Source organism: Aquila chrysaetos, chromosome 9 (genome assembly GCF_900496995.4).
Source record: "Aquila chrysaetos chrysaetos chromosome 9, bAquChr1.4, whole genome shotgun sequence".
Lineage (NCBI taxonomy): Eukaryota > Metazoa > Chordata > Aves > Accipitriformes > Accipitridae > Aquila > Aquila chrysaetos.
The window spans coordinates 42839322-42856991 of record NC_044012.1 but is presented as its reverse complement, the minus strand read 5'-3'; the positions used below and the strand labels follow the sequence as shown (position 1 = coordinate 42856991).

The 17670-nt window shown below is 37.0% G+C and overlaps 1 protein-coding gene across 2 annotated transcripts in view; it reads left to right on the top strand.

The window, feature by feature from the left end:
• MED13L (mediator complex subunit 13L) overlaps window positions 1–17670 on the top strand; it is a 203551-nt gene that overhangs the window by 143226 nt on the left and 42655 nt on the right. For both annotated transcript variants that reach the window (XM_030024899.2, XM_030024901.2), the window contains exons 5-11: window positions 3165–3310; window positions 4682–4876; window positions 5271–5462; window positions 10424–10586; window positions 11418–11522; window positions 14860–15585; window positions 16857–17079. In XM_030024899.2, the coding sequence (XP_029880759.1) occupies window positions 3165–3310; window positions 4682–4876; window positions 5271–5462; window positions 10424–10586; window positions 11418–11522; window positions 14860–15585; window positions 16857–17079 (1750 nt within the window). The remainder of the gene's footprint in view (window positions 1–3164; window positions 3311–4681; window positions 4877–5270; window positions 5463–10423; window positions 10587–11417; window positions 11523–14859; window positions 15586–16856; window positions 17080–17670) is intronic.

The following is a 17670-nucleotide window of genomic DNA, read 5'->3' as shown; positions in this document are numbered from 1 at the left end:
GAGATAAGAAAGAGTACAGAAATGAGTAAGTTTAAAAACCTGGAGAGATAGTAGAGTGGATTCTCAAAAGCCTGTCAGCTTCAGTTTTTGAAGTTGGTTGAAATAAATTTAAATTTAAAAAAAAAAAAAAAAAAAAAAAAGAAGTCCGAACATGGTGCTGAATGTTTTTAGAAACTCTAGTTTGATCTGCATTTTGTGTTTAGCTTTTTTATGGTGCTTTTGTTAGCACAAAGAGTAGTAGATCTGTTAAGAAGACTGGATGTTGATAAAACGCTGTTGGAAGACTCTAGTGAGGACCTGAACAATTTATATATTTTAGAAGCTTTAGTTTGAAGTATGTAGGTCTTGATGTACACTGTAGAACTGTAGCTAAAACGGTTATTAAAAGTAAAGCCTCAGTGCTCAGTCTGCGTCTGAAGGCTGACTGGTTTTTAGCTTGGTAGGTTTTCTTCTGCTTGAATTTTATTCGAAGATCTGTCTCACATTTGTAGCAAGAGTGATTTCTGCAGCTTGGTATTTAGGGAATTGCGTGAAATGTACTAAAGACAGGAATGTCAGGAGGCTGGGATGTACATGCCTGAGTGGTATACATCACAGAGTGTGCTTACGCTATTTTCTTGAAATAGAATTCCTATTTGTTACGAAAGTAAACGTTTTACTCGGAATCTGCCAGAAGCTGATTGGGCGTGTAGGAAGTCCCCAGGCCTTGATCTTTATTATTTTTGGTCTTGAAAGCTGAGCTTATAGCAATGACTTTGGCACCGGCGGGAGCGTAAAATTGACGTGTTTCTTCTCTTGCAAAGCACTGTAAGACTGCCCTCGGGAGGAAGGCCTGGGGAAGGGAGCAGGGAGGAAAGCCGAATGCTGGACGGGGGCAGGCTGGCTGGAGGCTTACTTGCTCCACTCTCTTACTTGCAGAGAGTGCTTTGTACCTTAAGGACTCCTCAGCTGTGGTCTGAAGAAAAGGAATACTTGAGTGACTGAGATTGGTTGGTTCTCTTTCAACAGCTGAGCGTGATTTACTTTGGATCCAGTGCTAGAAATGATCCGTCTTTCACTAATGAAGTATTTATTGCTGGTCATGAGTAGCAATATTCATTACTATTATTCTTTCATCTGTCTATTTGCAGGAAATTAAAATGAGCTAATACTGTATTTGTATATCTTTTTTCCTATAATTAGTTGTATATGTTTTTAATCCATGGCTATTTAATTTTCTGAACTTAATGATTCATTTTGGTGTTAGCCGACCCTCAGTTGAAAAAGCTAGTGGCATGCGTTCCCTTACCTGCAAAAACAAATGAATCTTTTGTCTTTTAAACTGTACTTGGTCTATTTCTTTCACAGTGTTTATGGATTGTTGTGAATGTTGCATAAGATTGCACGTGATTTGTTCATGCCAGACCACTTTGCAGGAGACTTGAAAGAGTCCCTGTGTGGTCCCAGAAGGCTATTTTTTTTTCTTCAGTTCAATAGAAGACAAGCAAGACTTTCACAGTCAAACACTGTAGGAAGCTTGCAGAATCAGGAGGATTTTGGTGTAATATCCTAAAGACAGGAGTTGAAAATGACTACTTTACAAATAGCTTTGCTCTCTGCTTTAGAAAGGCTGACCTGCTGCATGCTGAACTCTTTGCAGAGATTATCCCTGCCTGATCTTAGACCAGATTTCTCATGGTTTTTTTATTTATTAAGACCTTTTTTATATTAATGGCTATCATCCTATGTAAGGGAACTAATGGGTTGTGATTAAATAATTGGGCTTTGCTTTTATTTTTGTATTTCTTGGATGTGCAGAAATCTGCTGTTCAATTATATTTTTTTTTTTACATGATTTGTTTTTCTTCTTGGGGCAAGATAGCTGGATAGAAATATATGGAATCTGTGACCCATTTTGTCCCACGTCCCGTTCCTTCCCTCCCCATCCATGTAAAGTAATGATCAGTTGACTTCTGCAACACTGATGATAGTGAAATTTCTTTCCCTTGTGAAAATGGAAATCTAATGAAACCTTTTATTTCCTGGAGTTAAGTTATTGCTACCAAGTACTTCTGAATAGAGGATGATAGCACCAAGGAAGTTTAGTTGTTATCTGTGACTTAAGTAACCTTTTCTCTCCAGATTTTTCTCAGCTAACCATTTTCTTCAGGTTTTTGTGGTAGTATTTGAGGCTCACAGAAGAGTAACTTGTAGTTCAGGACAAAAAGTTGTTCTACACGATGTGTAGAGTCATTCAGAGATTAGTAAGATTAGAACAGCTTCCTATTCTACACCATCAGTGCCTTTGTTTAAAAATAGCTAACAGTAGAAGAGCAGTTGGTTGACTTAAATACTAAAGTAAAATTGTTATAGTTGCATGTGTTATTTATTTTTGGTGAAGGTAGTTAAGAGCTGTCTTTAAAATACTGGCTGGCCCAGTGCCAAAGCAAACAGCTATAGAACTATGCGCAGCTATGGTATTGGACAGAAAAATTACGGCATAATTACCACTTCAGCTCTGTAAATTTTTACTTGATTGAAATGATGATAAAAAGCATGAAATGTGTTTTGTTTTCCTTTTTCTTGTGGCTTTGTGGTAAGGAATATTTAAGAAAATAGTTAGCTGTGATGGGAGGTCATTCTGTGGGTAGAATAAAGTGGGAACATTTTAAATACCATTCATTTCAAATTAAGTTTAATCATCAGTGGCAAATCCATGTTTCATCTTAGACCATTGTCAACTTTTTGTAATATTCATGTGCTTTTATTTTCTTTAATGGAGATTCTCATGAGGTATCAGACAAACATCCTTCCTATTCCTTTTTTATTCCTTTTCAGCTAGACCCCATTACAGAGTGAATTTTGAAGAATTTCTGAAGACCCCTATTTTTACTACTTGAATCCTGGTTAAAATCCCATTTGTTTGTAATGATCTTATTAATTGAAACAAGTAGGAAAAAAAAAAAATCTTTGAGATAGTTGCCAACATTATCAAATGGTTGTCTAGTGATGGGTCATTCTGTCATGCATGGTTATCAATCAGCCAATGAACCTGTATTCAGTAGTCACAAGTGACAAAACAGAAGAGTATATATTTGGTCTCTAAGGCTGTGGAATCACAACGGCCTATGAGTTCATTAACATGCTAATAAATCTGTTTCTCATTTGTCTCCCTCCTCCTCCAGTGAACATTTGTCGTGTGCCTTCACATTCTTTCTTCATGGGGAAAGCAATGTGTGCACAAGTGTGGAGATTGCTCAACACCAGCCAATCTACCTGATCAACGAAGAGCATATCCATATGGCCCAGTCCTCACCATCTCCATTCCAAGGTAAGTGAGCTGGATTTGGAACTTTGTGTGCTTAACCTCGCTTCTGGCAGGGACTTTGCTCCTGGTGATGTTATCTTCAGAGGTGAATAAAGTAAGGTTAAGTAACTCTTCAAATGGGTTAAATTTCTATTCAGGAAGTTGTGGATGTAAGGGAAAATGTTGTTAGAACTTCAGCACTATAGCCAGCCATAAATGGTATGGGAATTTTCCAGAGCTTTCTATTCATTAACATTGTTTTTAAAGGTACATGCATATAGTAAACAAAACAAATAAATTCATCTGTTGTGGGTTTTTTTTTTTTAAAGACTTATTATTTAAGAAAGTGAGTGCACTGATTTGATTTTTTGCATGGTGTCTAGGTCAGTGGGCTCAAATCTGTAACTTCAATGCTACGTGAATACAAATACTGAGCTTATCTAATTCGGGAGTACTTTTCATTCATAGATGGTCAACTTTTTTGTTTGTTTGTTTTTTTAAAAGGGGTGTCTGTGAAAATGTATCAGAAACAATGAAAAACTTGAAGTATCTCTGACTATTTATTTGCCAGTGTAAGAAATTAGGGTTCTACAGAATTAAGTTAATGGCTTATTAAATTCATGATGCAATTCTGGTGAAATGCTCTAAATGGAACAAATATAAGAATATTTGAGTCATTGAGTTATACTGTCTTTACTACACTCTGAAATTATAATTTCAAAGCAATTAAAGCAAGAAATCTTTATAAAATTAACATACAGTAAAGAAACACCCAGAGACTTATAAAATAAGCATTCATAGAGACACTAATTTATAGAAGCTTTACTGAAAAACATTTTGTTTCTAAATGTAAAGTTTTGACAGAGGCTCAGACACTTAAGTCTTAGAAGGTTTTATTTCAGTGAGCTAAATTCATTACTCTCTCAAATCACATATGAGTAAAAGCAAAACTGAGTCTGAATGGGAATATCTGTTGAGCAACTAGTTCTCTTTACTTGTCATGACTGTAGTCTTCTTCATATATTGTTAACGTCTATCCTTTTTAATGCTGAGAAGCCTCTAGTACCATATGTTCCTGGTAAAAACCCTATTGTTGAATATCTATACTCTATTACTTCCATGTATGGTCATCCCTTTGCTGTAACGAGTGCTGTTTCAGTACGCTTAGCTTAGTTCATTGTGGAAATTATTAAACTAAACTGCAAAAAGGTCCATTTTTAGCTCAGTAGGGGTGGCTGTACAGGAAGCTAGTGCAGTGTGCAGTAGCTTTCCCCTGAAGGCAGATCCTTAAATCAGCATGCAGGTAGAACAGTGGCTCAAGCTAGAGGCAGACGCTGGCTGATAAATGGTTGAAATATATATATACTGTAGGGACTGTTGTTTCTTACTTTGCAGTTTTGGTGAGTCCTTATGGTTTAAATGGTACACTCACGGGCCAGTCATATAAGATGTCAGACCCAGCAACTCGTAAATTGATGGAGGAATGGCAGTATTTTTACCCTATGGTGCTGAAGAAAAAAGAAGGCATGAAAGAGGAAGAAGAGTTGGGATATGACAACGATTTCCCTGTGGCAGTTGAAGTCATTGTTGGTAAGTTTCAGTATTCTGCCTGAAGGATTATTTTCCTCCACATGATTTAAAAAAAAAAAAAAAAAAAAAAATCTAATTAATCAGAAACAGCCATTATAATTTTCCTATCTTCTCTTGTAGCTCTCTTGACACTGGAACATCTGACTAGTTATCTTGCCTCAAGCTTCTGTACTCCCCGTATCCCACATGCTATTATTCACAGTATCAAGCTACTTGTTTCAGCTCTGTACTGGTTATAGAGGGTTAGGTATACATTAATATGTGCAATTCCTTAGCTCTTTATATTTGGGATAATAAGTTTTGTCTAATTGACATTGAAAACAAGTTGAAGTAGCTTGGGCTGCTGAATATTACCAGGTATATTTAAGACTTTTGTTTTTCCATTTCTTTGTAGGTGGTGTAAGAATGGTATATCCTTCAGCCTTTGTTCTCATCTCCCAGAGTGACATCCCCATGTCACAGAACACTGCCAATACTGGAGGCCATTTAAATGTGGGACAGCAGGGGCTTGGAAGCGTGAAAGATCCTGCTAGTACCTGTGGCATGCCACTCACTCCACCCACTTCTCCAGAGCAGGCCATTATGGGTAAGCAATAAACTCAGGAGGCTGGAGTCAGTCTTTCTTTTTTGCATAGCTCATGATAAGTGAGGATACCTATGTGAACAGTAGCAGATTAAAGACAGGTGAGAGACTGAAAGTTAGGAGAGGACTTTTTCTGTAGGTCTGTGGTAAATTAAAGCCGCTGCTTTAAACACCCCTGAAGAAGACATGTCTTTAAACAAAACTGTGAATTCAGTTAAGCTCCGTTTTCTATAACTGCATTATCTTTGTGCAGTAGTGCAAATACCTGAGAGCCTAGACTCTGACAGTGTTTGACAGATTTTGCCAGTGTTTCTGAAGTGTTGGTTTTCTTGTGTTGGGATGGGAGGAGGGTGTTGAGTTATTGTGGTACAAGAGTACAGTGAACATACAAGAGTATGTAGCTCTACTTGTAAAGAGCTAGAAATACAGCACTTAACTAAGCATTCATGTTGGTATAATAAAAATTTGCAAATGCTAGCTACTCTTTTTGTCCAACATAGTTGGATTTTAATTAAGGGCCATTCAAAAGAAATGCATAAGTCTCTGGAACTGGTAAGAAGGAGCTGGGCTTCCCAGATTAGGTCTGACATAGGCTTGCATCATGTGCAGATGGCAGAGTGCTGCATAATATTTGCAAGTGAGTTATGTGTTTTGTCTGGATAGAGTATGCCTCTTTCAAGTGTTTGGATCCATAGTAGTTCTAGTCTCAGAAGCCATCCAAATGCTTGGTATGTGGGGTACTAGATCCTTAGTATCTTGTTTCATTGAAATGAATATGTACATCCTGTTGCTCCTCGGAAATGAAAATAAATATCTATAACCTGTCATCATCTGGAATACAGACAAGACCTTAAGATTAGTTGCTGTCATTGTGGTTATGCTGTAAAAAAATTCAGGACTGCAATTTGAAATGACAGCTAAGGAACAGAGGAGTCAAACATCTGTTTGAGTGCAAACTTCTAAGATAATAAAAAAAAAAAAAAAAGAAAATATCTGATATAGAAAACAGAAATTCAGTGATTCTCCCCCCCCCCAAAAAAAAAAAAAAAAAATGTTTTGAAGGCATGTTTACAACTAACTACTATTTTTCTGTGTAGATTGTCTTCTGAACTTGCTCTTTACACACTTGCCAGTTACTAACAGAATTACAAGATAGTTGAGGTTGGAAGGGACCTCTGGAGACTGTCTTATCCAACCCTTCTGCTCAAAGCAGGGTCAGGTAGAGCAGGTTGCTCAGGACATTGTCCAGTCAGGTTTTGAACATCTCCAAGGTCAGACACTCCGCAACCTCTCTGGGCAACCTGTTCCAATGGCTGACCACCTTCACAGTAAAAAGTTCTTTCTTATGTTTAAATGGAACTTCCAGTATTTCAATTTATGCCCATTGCCTCTTATCCTTTCACTGGATACCACTGGTTATATCCTCTCTATTCTCCCTGTCAAGTATTTGTATACATTGATAAGATTTCTCCCCCAGCTTTCTCAGCCTCTCCTTGTAAGCTTTATTAATAATAATTTCACAAGTACCAGCATGTTTTATGCTTTGCAAATGACTGTTATTTGAATTGAGTTTCAGTTCACAGAAGATTCTCTGACTTGAGTCACATTGGCAAAATCATTAGAGACCATTCACCACTGGGCAACCTTCTGCTTGAACTTGCAGGTTTTTTTGAACTTGTTGATTAGTGCTTACTAAATTTCACATAGCAATAGAAGCATTGAAGACATGGATGTTCCTACAAGTTTCTGTGAGACTATGCAGCCAGATGGGAATAAAGAATCCTTGTTATACCCTCACTGAGGTCCAAAGAGCTACCAAGCTAGCTTAGCCTTTATTAGATAGTTCTGTCACATCAAGAGGATCAGTCGTGATGCAAAGCCAAAGAAAACTAATCATCATTGGCTTCATTGCCATGGAAGTACTTGTCCATGAACAGTGCCTGTATATGAAGACAATCAAAGTATTTAGTACTTACTGATAATAATACAGAATGTGGGATTTAAATTCACTTTGCATAGTGTTTTTCAAGGCAACTGACAGTTAAAATAAGAAAAAAGCTTATTAGTAACTAACTGAAGCAAGACAGCCGACTTCTAAATAACGATATTAAAGTATTGATGCATATTTTAATGTGCTGTTGTATTTTTATGTTTTTCAGATCCCTGTTAAACTTGTATATTATCACAGGGGTATTCTCTTTTAGAATATTTATAAACTATTAATGTCTAAAAAGCGTTCATATTGTCCAATCTGGCAGTCACAGTTTCTGTTTGATCTCTGCTATTGTTTGAGGGCAATATAAAATTGTATCAGAGGGGTGCCTTTCCAGCGAACAATGAAAGGATTCCTTTATATTATATCAAACACCATTTTAAAAGACCTTGAAAAATTGGAGAAATGGATTGGAAAAACATGTCATGCAGTTCAGCATCAGTAGATGGGATACATAAACTGGATTAGTCTGAGGCACATGAATAATACTTCAGTTCTGCCCCATACTAGTAAAAATATGGTTGTATTACCACGTCTAGTTTTGAACACTTAAAGATGTGGACAAATTGGATGGAGTCCAGTGCAGTGAGAATGGTTATAGATTTTGCAAACAGGACCTACAGAAAAAGATGGAAAGAATTGAAGTTGTTTAGTCTAGAGAAAGAGAAATTTGAAGGAGAGATGGTGTAACAGTCTTTAGAGACATAAAAGGAGAAAAAGAATAATCTTTTCTCTGCAACCAATATGTAATGAACCTAAACTGGAGCAAAGCAAAACTAGGTTAAACATGAAGAAGAACTTTCTCTGAGGAAGGATAATGAAGTGTTAGAATAAATTGGCTGGTGGGAAGCTGCAGAGTTTCCATTAGCAGGGTAGTGGGTGGGTTATTGGGGTTTTTTCATGTTTTGTTGAGGGGAGTTGTTTGTTTTTAAAGAACAGGTTAGTCAAATATGTTGATCCAGCTTTGAAGCAGGGAATGAACTAGATGATCTCTTCAGGTATCTTTCAACCATATTTTCCATCATTGTGTCTAAAGTATGTAACAAAACAAATTGCTGCTGAAACTGGGGAATGGCATTTTTCATGTGTAGAAACAGACTGCACCATAGGGATTGTGAATTGACCTCTGGTGAGTGGCTGGTTGTGTTCTCCAGTATTTATACTATTATGTGACATAGTTATTTGTGTGTGTTCCAGTATTTTGTCGGTGGTTCTCACGGATAAAAATTAGTGTCAGTGTATGAGAACAAAATGTTTTTGCCTGCTGCAAAGTTCTGTTTCATATTATGCTGTCTATGCTGTAGTGTATAGTATAAAAATATTACAGAATTTTGGAAAACAATAATTAATGCACTCAAATGTAACTTGAAAGCTTGGGTAGCTCCTTGGTTATCCTCTCATACGTCCTATCCCTCCCTTTCCATCATAGTTTTTTTTTTCCTGGCAGTTGTAACTGTTCTGCTATTGGTTGTTGTATGCAATGTATATGTGTGCACATTATGTTTATTTATATACACAGATTCCTTCCTGCCCCACCCAAAAGGAGGACAGATTGGCTAATTCTGAAGTTTTGACCTGTTTTTTTGATCAACTGTCAAGTTCATAATGTTTGTAGAACATCTGAAAGCCACTGAAATAAGTTGTTACAGCCACAAGCCTCAGTACATCTAGGGACTTGTGGTTTTGACTGCCTCTTCTTTTTTTAATTAGAATTCTTTACAAAAAGAGAATCAGGGAAGGTCTAACTGGAGAAAAAAATATATAAGCATGAAGAATCAAAGATACAGGGTTAGGCAGCTTGTGCACAATTTTAAAAGTTGTATTTTGAAAGTCACCTAATAGAAATCAGCAGAATTACCTTGTTAGATGCAGTGATGTATAGCAGTGAATCCTTTCAGCGTTTCATTCTTAAGGCTTCTTAAATTGCGTCAGGCAGAAGGACGAAGTGTTCTGTACACTGATTTGACCTTGTTAAAATGCGGCATATCCTTACTTTTCCATCCAGAGCACAGAGTAGTGTTACTCAGTCGCCAGGCCAAATGAACCTAAAGCTCCCTCTACTGTTGTAGTTTGTGTTTGTAAAGATGACTGTGTTAGATTGCAGTTAGTCTAAAACAAAAACATATTTCATAGTAGAAGAAAAACATCTGCTTATACAATAGCTGGTAAGGTTTCTGCATCACAGATGGAACGAAATGAAGTGCAGAACGTAAATCAGTTTTCAGGCTATTGAAGTAATATCTTCATTTGTTATCTCTGATAATCATACAGTATTACTGAGAACCTCACATATGATGTTAATAGTATATACTAATGATCAAATGTGGCACAATTTCTGTAGTAGTATACATCTCAACTGTACGATTTTACCAAAGCAAGTTTTGATTCTGGTATTTCAATTCAAGTATATGATAAAGAAATGGCATCACACTAATCCATTCATTTCTTCAGTGAGGTTTTATCTTGAGCATAAGGAACTGATTCTTGCTTTGAAGTAGTCTACATAAATTACTGGTTTTCTTAATAGATGCTTTTAGAACCATCCATATTATAATAAATGTAGCCTTTAAAGCAACTCACCAAAGACTATATAAATTCAAGTTTAACATCGAGGATAATTGTGAAAAAACTCTATCTGCACTATTTCTTAGTGATTCACTACAAGGCTGTAGGTAGGTATCTAAACTACCTTCATTTAAGTGGCAGAGTATATTATGTCATGAGAGGTGCGGTACTCGCATGACTGTATTGTACCTGGTATAACCTCGTGCCATCTTTGTTACCCCAAAGGCAAGTATTGCTTTGAAATGTAGTTTAGTCAGTCTGTTGTAATGATGCTTTAAGCATTTTCTAGCGAAAGTGAACATCTGTGTAGTCAGCAGCCTTATAAGAGGGAAAGTCTTTTCAGGAGAAAGTATTAAATGTGAATATTAAGAACAGCTATAACATTAATGCTTAATTTATATTGCAGGAGAAAGTGGATGCTCTCAGAGCAGTATCAGCCATTCAACTGTACAGGAGGGGACAGTCAGTGTACAGAGTCCAAAGAAATCAGGCAAGATTACTCCAAAATTTCACAATCACATGGTTCACCGTGTCTGGAAGGAATGCATTCTCAACAGGTCACAGTCCAAGTAAGGCAGCAGTCCTGATGGTTTTGTTTATTAATAACACATAATATGTAGTTAAAATTATAATAGTTTTGCCTTAGATAATGTTATTCCTCACAGATTCTTTTGCCACTACTCAAAGCTAATGATGCAGAACACCATTATCGAAGAATATTTGTTACTGTGTTCAGCTGAAAACTCCTAACACTTAACATTGTATTTGCAGTTACGTATCTTAATTATGACAGTCTTTGACATTACAAATCTATAACATGTACCTTTGGCTAGATGCTTTCAGATTTGATTGTATTTTCTAGCTCCAGTTGTAGTTACTAGACTGAAACTTGGGTGACTGAAGAACAAATAGTATATATTTGATATTTAGAACTCTAGGGATAATATTTGTAAAGCATTACATGTGTTGGACTAAAATTCTAATTGACAAGCATATGGTAAATTCGTATGGTTAGTATCGTAGGCCTTTAATACTGGAGACTTAAAGTATATTCATGGCATGGTGTGCCCTGAAATCATTATTTTTCACTATTTCCATGCAATTTTCTCATTGGATATATCAGAAGAATTTCCAGATTCAGTTTAAATTGCTTGCCCCTTGCTTCTTGTGCTCAAACTCCAGACAGAGCTATCTGATGCAGAGCTGGTACCATTCTCTCACATAAATCAAACTGTAAGTTTTAAGCAGTAGTAGAGGGAACTACTGTTAAATACAGAATAAGGTGAAGTAGGAGGAAGTAATTTATCTGAGGGGAACATATGTGAATTTATGCATACACGTTTTAAAAATTTTGGTTTTTGAAAAGATGATAACTACTAAAATAATTTTATCTTCTTCAGGAGGAATCAAATTACAACTGCAAATTTGGAAGAGGAAGTTCCTAACAACACTGTTTCTTGGGATTTTGTGGATCCAGTCCAAAGAGTCAGTTGTTCTTGTTCCAGGTGAGGTTTGAAGAGAGTAAGCATTTATCATTTGGAAGAGCCCTGTTTAATTCATATAGAGTACACTTACAAAAGGGAGTTATGTTTTAGCTGAGAGAAGAGGAAACTCTAATATCAAAACTGTGATCATCACTCATATTCAGCTGATTAATATGCGTCTCATATCATCATCACTTGCAGTAGTCAACTTGAGTGGAAAAATGATCCTAGACTAGAGAATGGGGCCTAGAATCACTCAAACATTTCTTGTTCATAATGAACTCATCCTTCAGCCTTTTCAGGAATGTGAGCTTCAATGTGTGGAGCGGTAAGACTTACGATGAAGAGGGGCCAAAGCTGCATAAGTTTCAGAGCATCCCGATTGAGGGCTAGTGCTATTGTCCCTGTTGGGAGGAAGAGGAAAAATATCCCCAAGAATCACTTTACTCGATGTACCTCTAGTCAATCTGCCATGACTCATAGGACACCAAAAAACATCCAAGAGAATATAAAACCTTTGCAGCATGGTCATCCACTGTCAACTGATCAAAAAGAAATCACAGTTCAAAGTTCCAGTACTACTCACTCAGGAAAGGCAAACCAGCACCACCAATTCTGCTTAACCGTTCTTAAAATTATGAGAGAGATGTTACAGGGCTAGAAAAAAACAGTTTCCAGTGAAATAGTCCTGTGAAACTGCTTCTACTGAAACTTTTAATTCCCAAGGTCACCATCTACTTAAAAGATTGGTAAAGATGTTTTTATAACCTAAAGAAGTTATTCCTTAAGTATGCACAGATGTAAATGTCATTCTTATGATCAAACAGAAATGCTGATAGTGCTATGCTAAGCACTTTGGGGTTTTGTTTTGGTTTTTTCCTGTCTCATCCCCTCTTATCCCCCTCTGCCCCCCCGCCCCTCCCCAACTGCAGTAAGGGTCTTTGCCAAAATAATAGTCAACACAACAGCCAGTGATGTGGCTGAAATGATTCTCTGCTTTTTGTGTTTGAGACATAGCTGGTTTTCTTTTTTCATCTTTATTTTTCTTTTAACAGCGAGGCAAACTTGAGAATAATGCTGCTGTTAATAATAGTAATTAATATATCGTCTCACCAAATCCTTAACTGTGTTGCCTGCCACAACAAACTCTGCAGAGCTTTCTTTATAGATTTGGCTGTACAGAGAAATTTAGGAATGTAGCGTTCTCACAATCTCCGAAAGGTTGTCGATTAGAAATTTCCATTGTACAAAATTGAATGGAGAGACTGTGTGCTTGTACCTTTTGTGTTTGACTTCTCATGAAGCCAGTTGTTCGTTGTGTATTTAGAAGAAGAGATAAAGGGATTGTGCATCATACGGAGGGCAGAGTGTTCAACCTGGAGACCCTGTGCTGTATCCAAAGTGAAAGTGTTGCTCTTCTGCAGCCTTGCTCTTTACCCCTCGTTATATGTTGCTTGTATGTATACACTCAAGAGTGCAGAACAGATAAATGTTTTGTCAGGATGCCAAATGTTTCCTATGGAAAGTTGAGGTCCAGCTTTGCCTGGAAAGCATGGGGAATCAATAGTGGGCAATGGAAGCCTGATTCTATGGATAGGTTCAGCTGCATTTGCAATTTCACACTGTCTCTTAATACCTCCAGTGATAACTATATCATGCTGGAGTTAGTAAACACAGCAACTGGGAAATTAAAACGTTATCCTTAAAATGAAGGTGGTACCCGATTTCAAACAGCAATAAAAATTTTCTGTATAGCTGCAGAAACTGGACAGCTACTGTCCTATAGATATTGTTTTAGTCATTACTGTGCCATTATATGTATTGTATAAATGAGAGTATAAATGTCAAGATATGATCTTAAATATGGAGTCTTAAAGGGTTGTCTGGTACTCAGCATCACATTCAATCTTCTATAGACTCAAGTTTCTGTTCTTCAACACACAATGTCTAAAATAATTTTCTGCGGTCAGTTAAAATATGGTGAATGATGGAGAATTAAGTCAATGAAATGTTACAAGAACATGCTTAAGGCAAATCTTCAGTTACTAGGGCATTAGCTCCATCCACATTGTGGGTGATTGCAGCTAAAGACTATCTGCTACAGCAGAGAATTTGCAACATGTCCTGATAACAGCAAAGCCCAGAAAGAAAGCCAGGACAAATACCACACGACATGGATGGTTACAGGAAAAAGATGTAGCAAGTACAAGAAGTTGTATTTGTACCATTTGACAGTTGCTGTGTACTATAAAACTTGGATGTTTTCATAGCTAAGTCATAAAAGCAGAATTGGTTTTCTTCAATCTAGTAGTCCACTTTTCTTGCGATAATGTAGTTTATCTTTGTGAGTAAAAACCATATCATATGTTTTGTGAAATGTTTTGTTGCTGTCCTAGATATTTTTGTTTATAAACAAAAATAGGGATGGAGTGATTTATTTTGAAATGGTATTTAACTTTAAACAGGTATAAATATTAAGCACAATACATCTTTCAATTTCTGCTTAGCTTAAAAAACCAAACAACTAAACAAAAAACCCCAAACACAAAGAAGGCCAATAAAAATATGGACAGAGTTAGATGTCCCTGTTGTAACATCCTTGGGGACCATCAGCTATATGATGAAAAATACCGAAATACTGAAATTCAGTCCTGTGCTTCCCAGTCTTAAAGATACTTGAGACAATTTGAAAAAAGACGTATTAAAATATGAAGCCAGTAATAAGTTTGTATGTTACTGCATTTTTTGGTTTCAATAATTTAAAATATTTATTCATGCTTTCTTCATCAGTTGGTAGTTTCTTTTTTCATTTTGGTTTGGTTTGGTTTTGGACTAGAGTTGTAGTTACTTTTCCTTACCTGATATAGAGGAGGAAACTGCCATGAAAGCATCCTGCCATGTATTGCGCCTGTGAACATAACTAAAACAATTTCGATGTGTATCTTTTGTAACAGATGCTCAAGAGTGTGCAAGAGTAGTGGTGTAGTTCCACAGCAGTCATTGTATTTGAAAGGCTATCTTTCTTTAGGGTAATGAAAGCAACAGTAGCTTGGATTTTTCTGTTATATTACCTTTCATCTGAGCAGTACTAAGGTTTTATAAACATTAAATCTTGCCTTTGAATGCTATTTTCTGGAGACTGTCATTTTCCATTTTATAGGTCAGAGAAACGGCAGCCGAGTTGGCTTGAACAACATGGTCCAGATCATGTGACCATTCCAGAATCTGTTAAAAGATCAGGAATAGACATAAGATTTCTCAATGCTGTTCTTTGGTTGGTTGTGGGGTGGGGTTTTTTTCCATTAGATCAGATAACAGTATAAACTATGCAGTGACTCGTTTCTGCCTCTGCTTTCAGGCACAAGGTTTTCAAACAGCGTTGTGCTGCTGGCTCCAGCCGTCCCCCAACGATAAATCAGCCAGGTTTCAGCGTGGGAACATCTTCTTCATCATTGCCACCTCCTGCCTCTTCAAAGCACAAAACAACAGAGAGACAGGAAAAAGGAGATAAACTGCAAAAAAGGCCTATGATGCCATTTCACCATCGGCCCTCTGTGACTGAAGAGCTATGCATGGAGCAGGACACATCAGGGCAGAAACTGGGATTAGCGGGAATGGAGCCCTCTTTAGAAGTCCCTAATTCCAGAAAATACGAGAAGCCGCTATCTATACCTGCTAGAAATCCAAGCAAGCAAATTAATATGAATCCTATGGATTCACCCCATTCCCCTACTTCCCCTCTGCCTCCCACACTTAGCCCCCAGCCAAGAGGTCAGGAAGCAGAGAACCTGGACCCACCTTCCGTACCTGTAAACCCAGCACTCTATGGCAGTGGGCTGGAGCTTCAGCCGTTGCCCAGCTTAGATGATAGGACAGTCCTTGTTGGACAGAGGTTACCTCTGATGGCAGAGGTCAGCGAGACAGCATTATACTGTGGGATAATTCAGAACAACGAGTCACTAGATATGTGGAGGACCTATAGTGTCCCATCCAGTGACGATCCAGAGTTCAGGCCACCAGATCTTCCGTGTGAGAGATACGATGCCAAGATGGAAATAAACTCAGACAGCACTGCACTGAAACGGTAAGAGGGTGAATGGATCTGACTGGTGGTTTTATTAAATTATAAGCACAACCAAACTGTGTTTTCAGTTGAAACTGAAACAAGCAGAAGGCTTCACTGTAACATCAAAGATGTTGTATGCTGGAGATAAGGTTAAATACTTAAACAGAAATGTGTTATTGTATGTAGTATGTCTTATTTTTGTCATATCTGGCTTTCTGTTGGACACTGTAAGAACTGATTAATATTTTTGTAACCTTTATCACAGTAATTTGAGCAAATGTAAGAGTTTTATTAAGCTTATGTCTTTTGATCATATAAAAAAAAAAAATCTGTGTTTAGTTATGCAATCTTCCATCTACATAAATGCTTGGTTTTGAGTGAAATTCTGTTTATGGCACTGTAGAGGCACTGCAGTGTGGTTTGTCCAATTGTGTGGGTTTAATAAATTGCACTGTACCATGCTTTCTGTAAGTAGTAGCTGATACTATATTACAGAGTAATACTGCTGTTTTGTAAACCCACTGTTGGATCTTCGAAATTGATAGAAACTTTCCTATTAATTTCAGTCTCTGGAGGATTGAAACTGAAAACCCTAACAGTCTCTCTGGTCTGTACACAGAAAAGAGCAAATGCTAATCTCTTGTAAATTGTTACTTTAGAAAAACTACAGTTAACGTACAGTGTTTTCCTCCATGAAGAACATGAACTACCTAAATTTTAAGGAGTTTTTAGCTGTCTCTTTCTCTTTTTATTTTTTTAAACATGGATTTTCTTTTATGCAAAGATATTTATTTATTTTTAACTTTAGCGTGAGAATTTGAATTAATTTTATGACGGCCTGAAAATTACTTTTGCATTTTAACAATGCATAGAAAAAATGTACCAAAGAGAGTAGTTAATGAAAATGTGTAAGCTGAAACTAATTGAGGAAGAATTTTTGAGTTATGACAACATTGGGTTTGGTAATTACAATGGAGTTTGCTAGGCTGAAAAGGTTATGTGTACTTCAAAGTATTTTGATTTATATAGTGACAAGATTAATTCTTTTTCTCATTGTCCCAAAGTAGTTCTTAATACAGTAAGATGTTTAATACTAAATGTAGGCAAATGCATGCTTTATTTGAGGGAAAAAAAGTACTTCTACTAGATCAAGGAGGATGGAGTGAGACATGGGCTGTATTTGTGTGTGACAGCTACAGATCTCAAGAGCTGTTATTTTTCTTTGCTGTAAAAGGTATGTTTGTTTTGTTTCATGATGGCTTTGTTTGCTTGTTTATTTTTACTTTCAGGCTCTTAGCACAACCTAATAAACGGTTTAAAATTTTGGAAGAGCAGAAACCAGTGCAGGCACTGAACTATCTTGACCCCTTGCCTCTACTACAACAACCTGGAGAAGGCTTGGGAGACGCTAGTGATCCTTACACTTTTGAAGATGGTGATATAAAGTACAGCTTCACTGGCAATAAAAAATGCAAACTTGGGGCTGAGAAAGATCCTTTGAAAAAGAACAAGGTAACATGTAAATCCAGAGTCTTTATCATTAATGTTCTTATTGGACTTATAGTACTGTAGCACAGTATTTGCTCTACAGCTCTCAGGAAGACACAAGCCTGTTCCACAAATCAAAATCAGAGAGATTATGTATTTCTTTCCTCCACTGGCTCACAGGAAAAAACTTCATTTCGGTATGGTATTTTTGAACTGGTATTTGTTGCCATCCCTCTGAACCTGTTTGTATATGAAAACACTGCTGTTGCAAGGAATACTTCCTGTTTACATATATTCAGCTTGACCAGCAGCAGGTTCCAGATTTAAGCTAAGAAATAAAATATTTTGATCCTTATATTCACTTGGAGATGAAAGAATTTGCTGGGCTTTTTTTTTTTTTCTTGCTTGCTTCAGCTTGACATATCACCTCATTGCAAAGCTCAGATCTCTCCAGCCCAAGTTTATTTTTCTTCCCTTGAGCAAAATTAGCGTAGCCTTCTGCTGAGAGGATTTGTGGCAGGGACACTATATTGGTTTGAACATTTCCTTAGAGGTGTTCTTCCATATGTGAAAGAAAACAATTTGATCACTATTCTTTGGTCATCACCTTCCCTG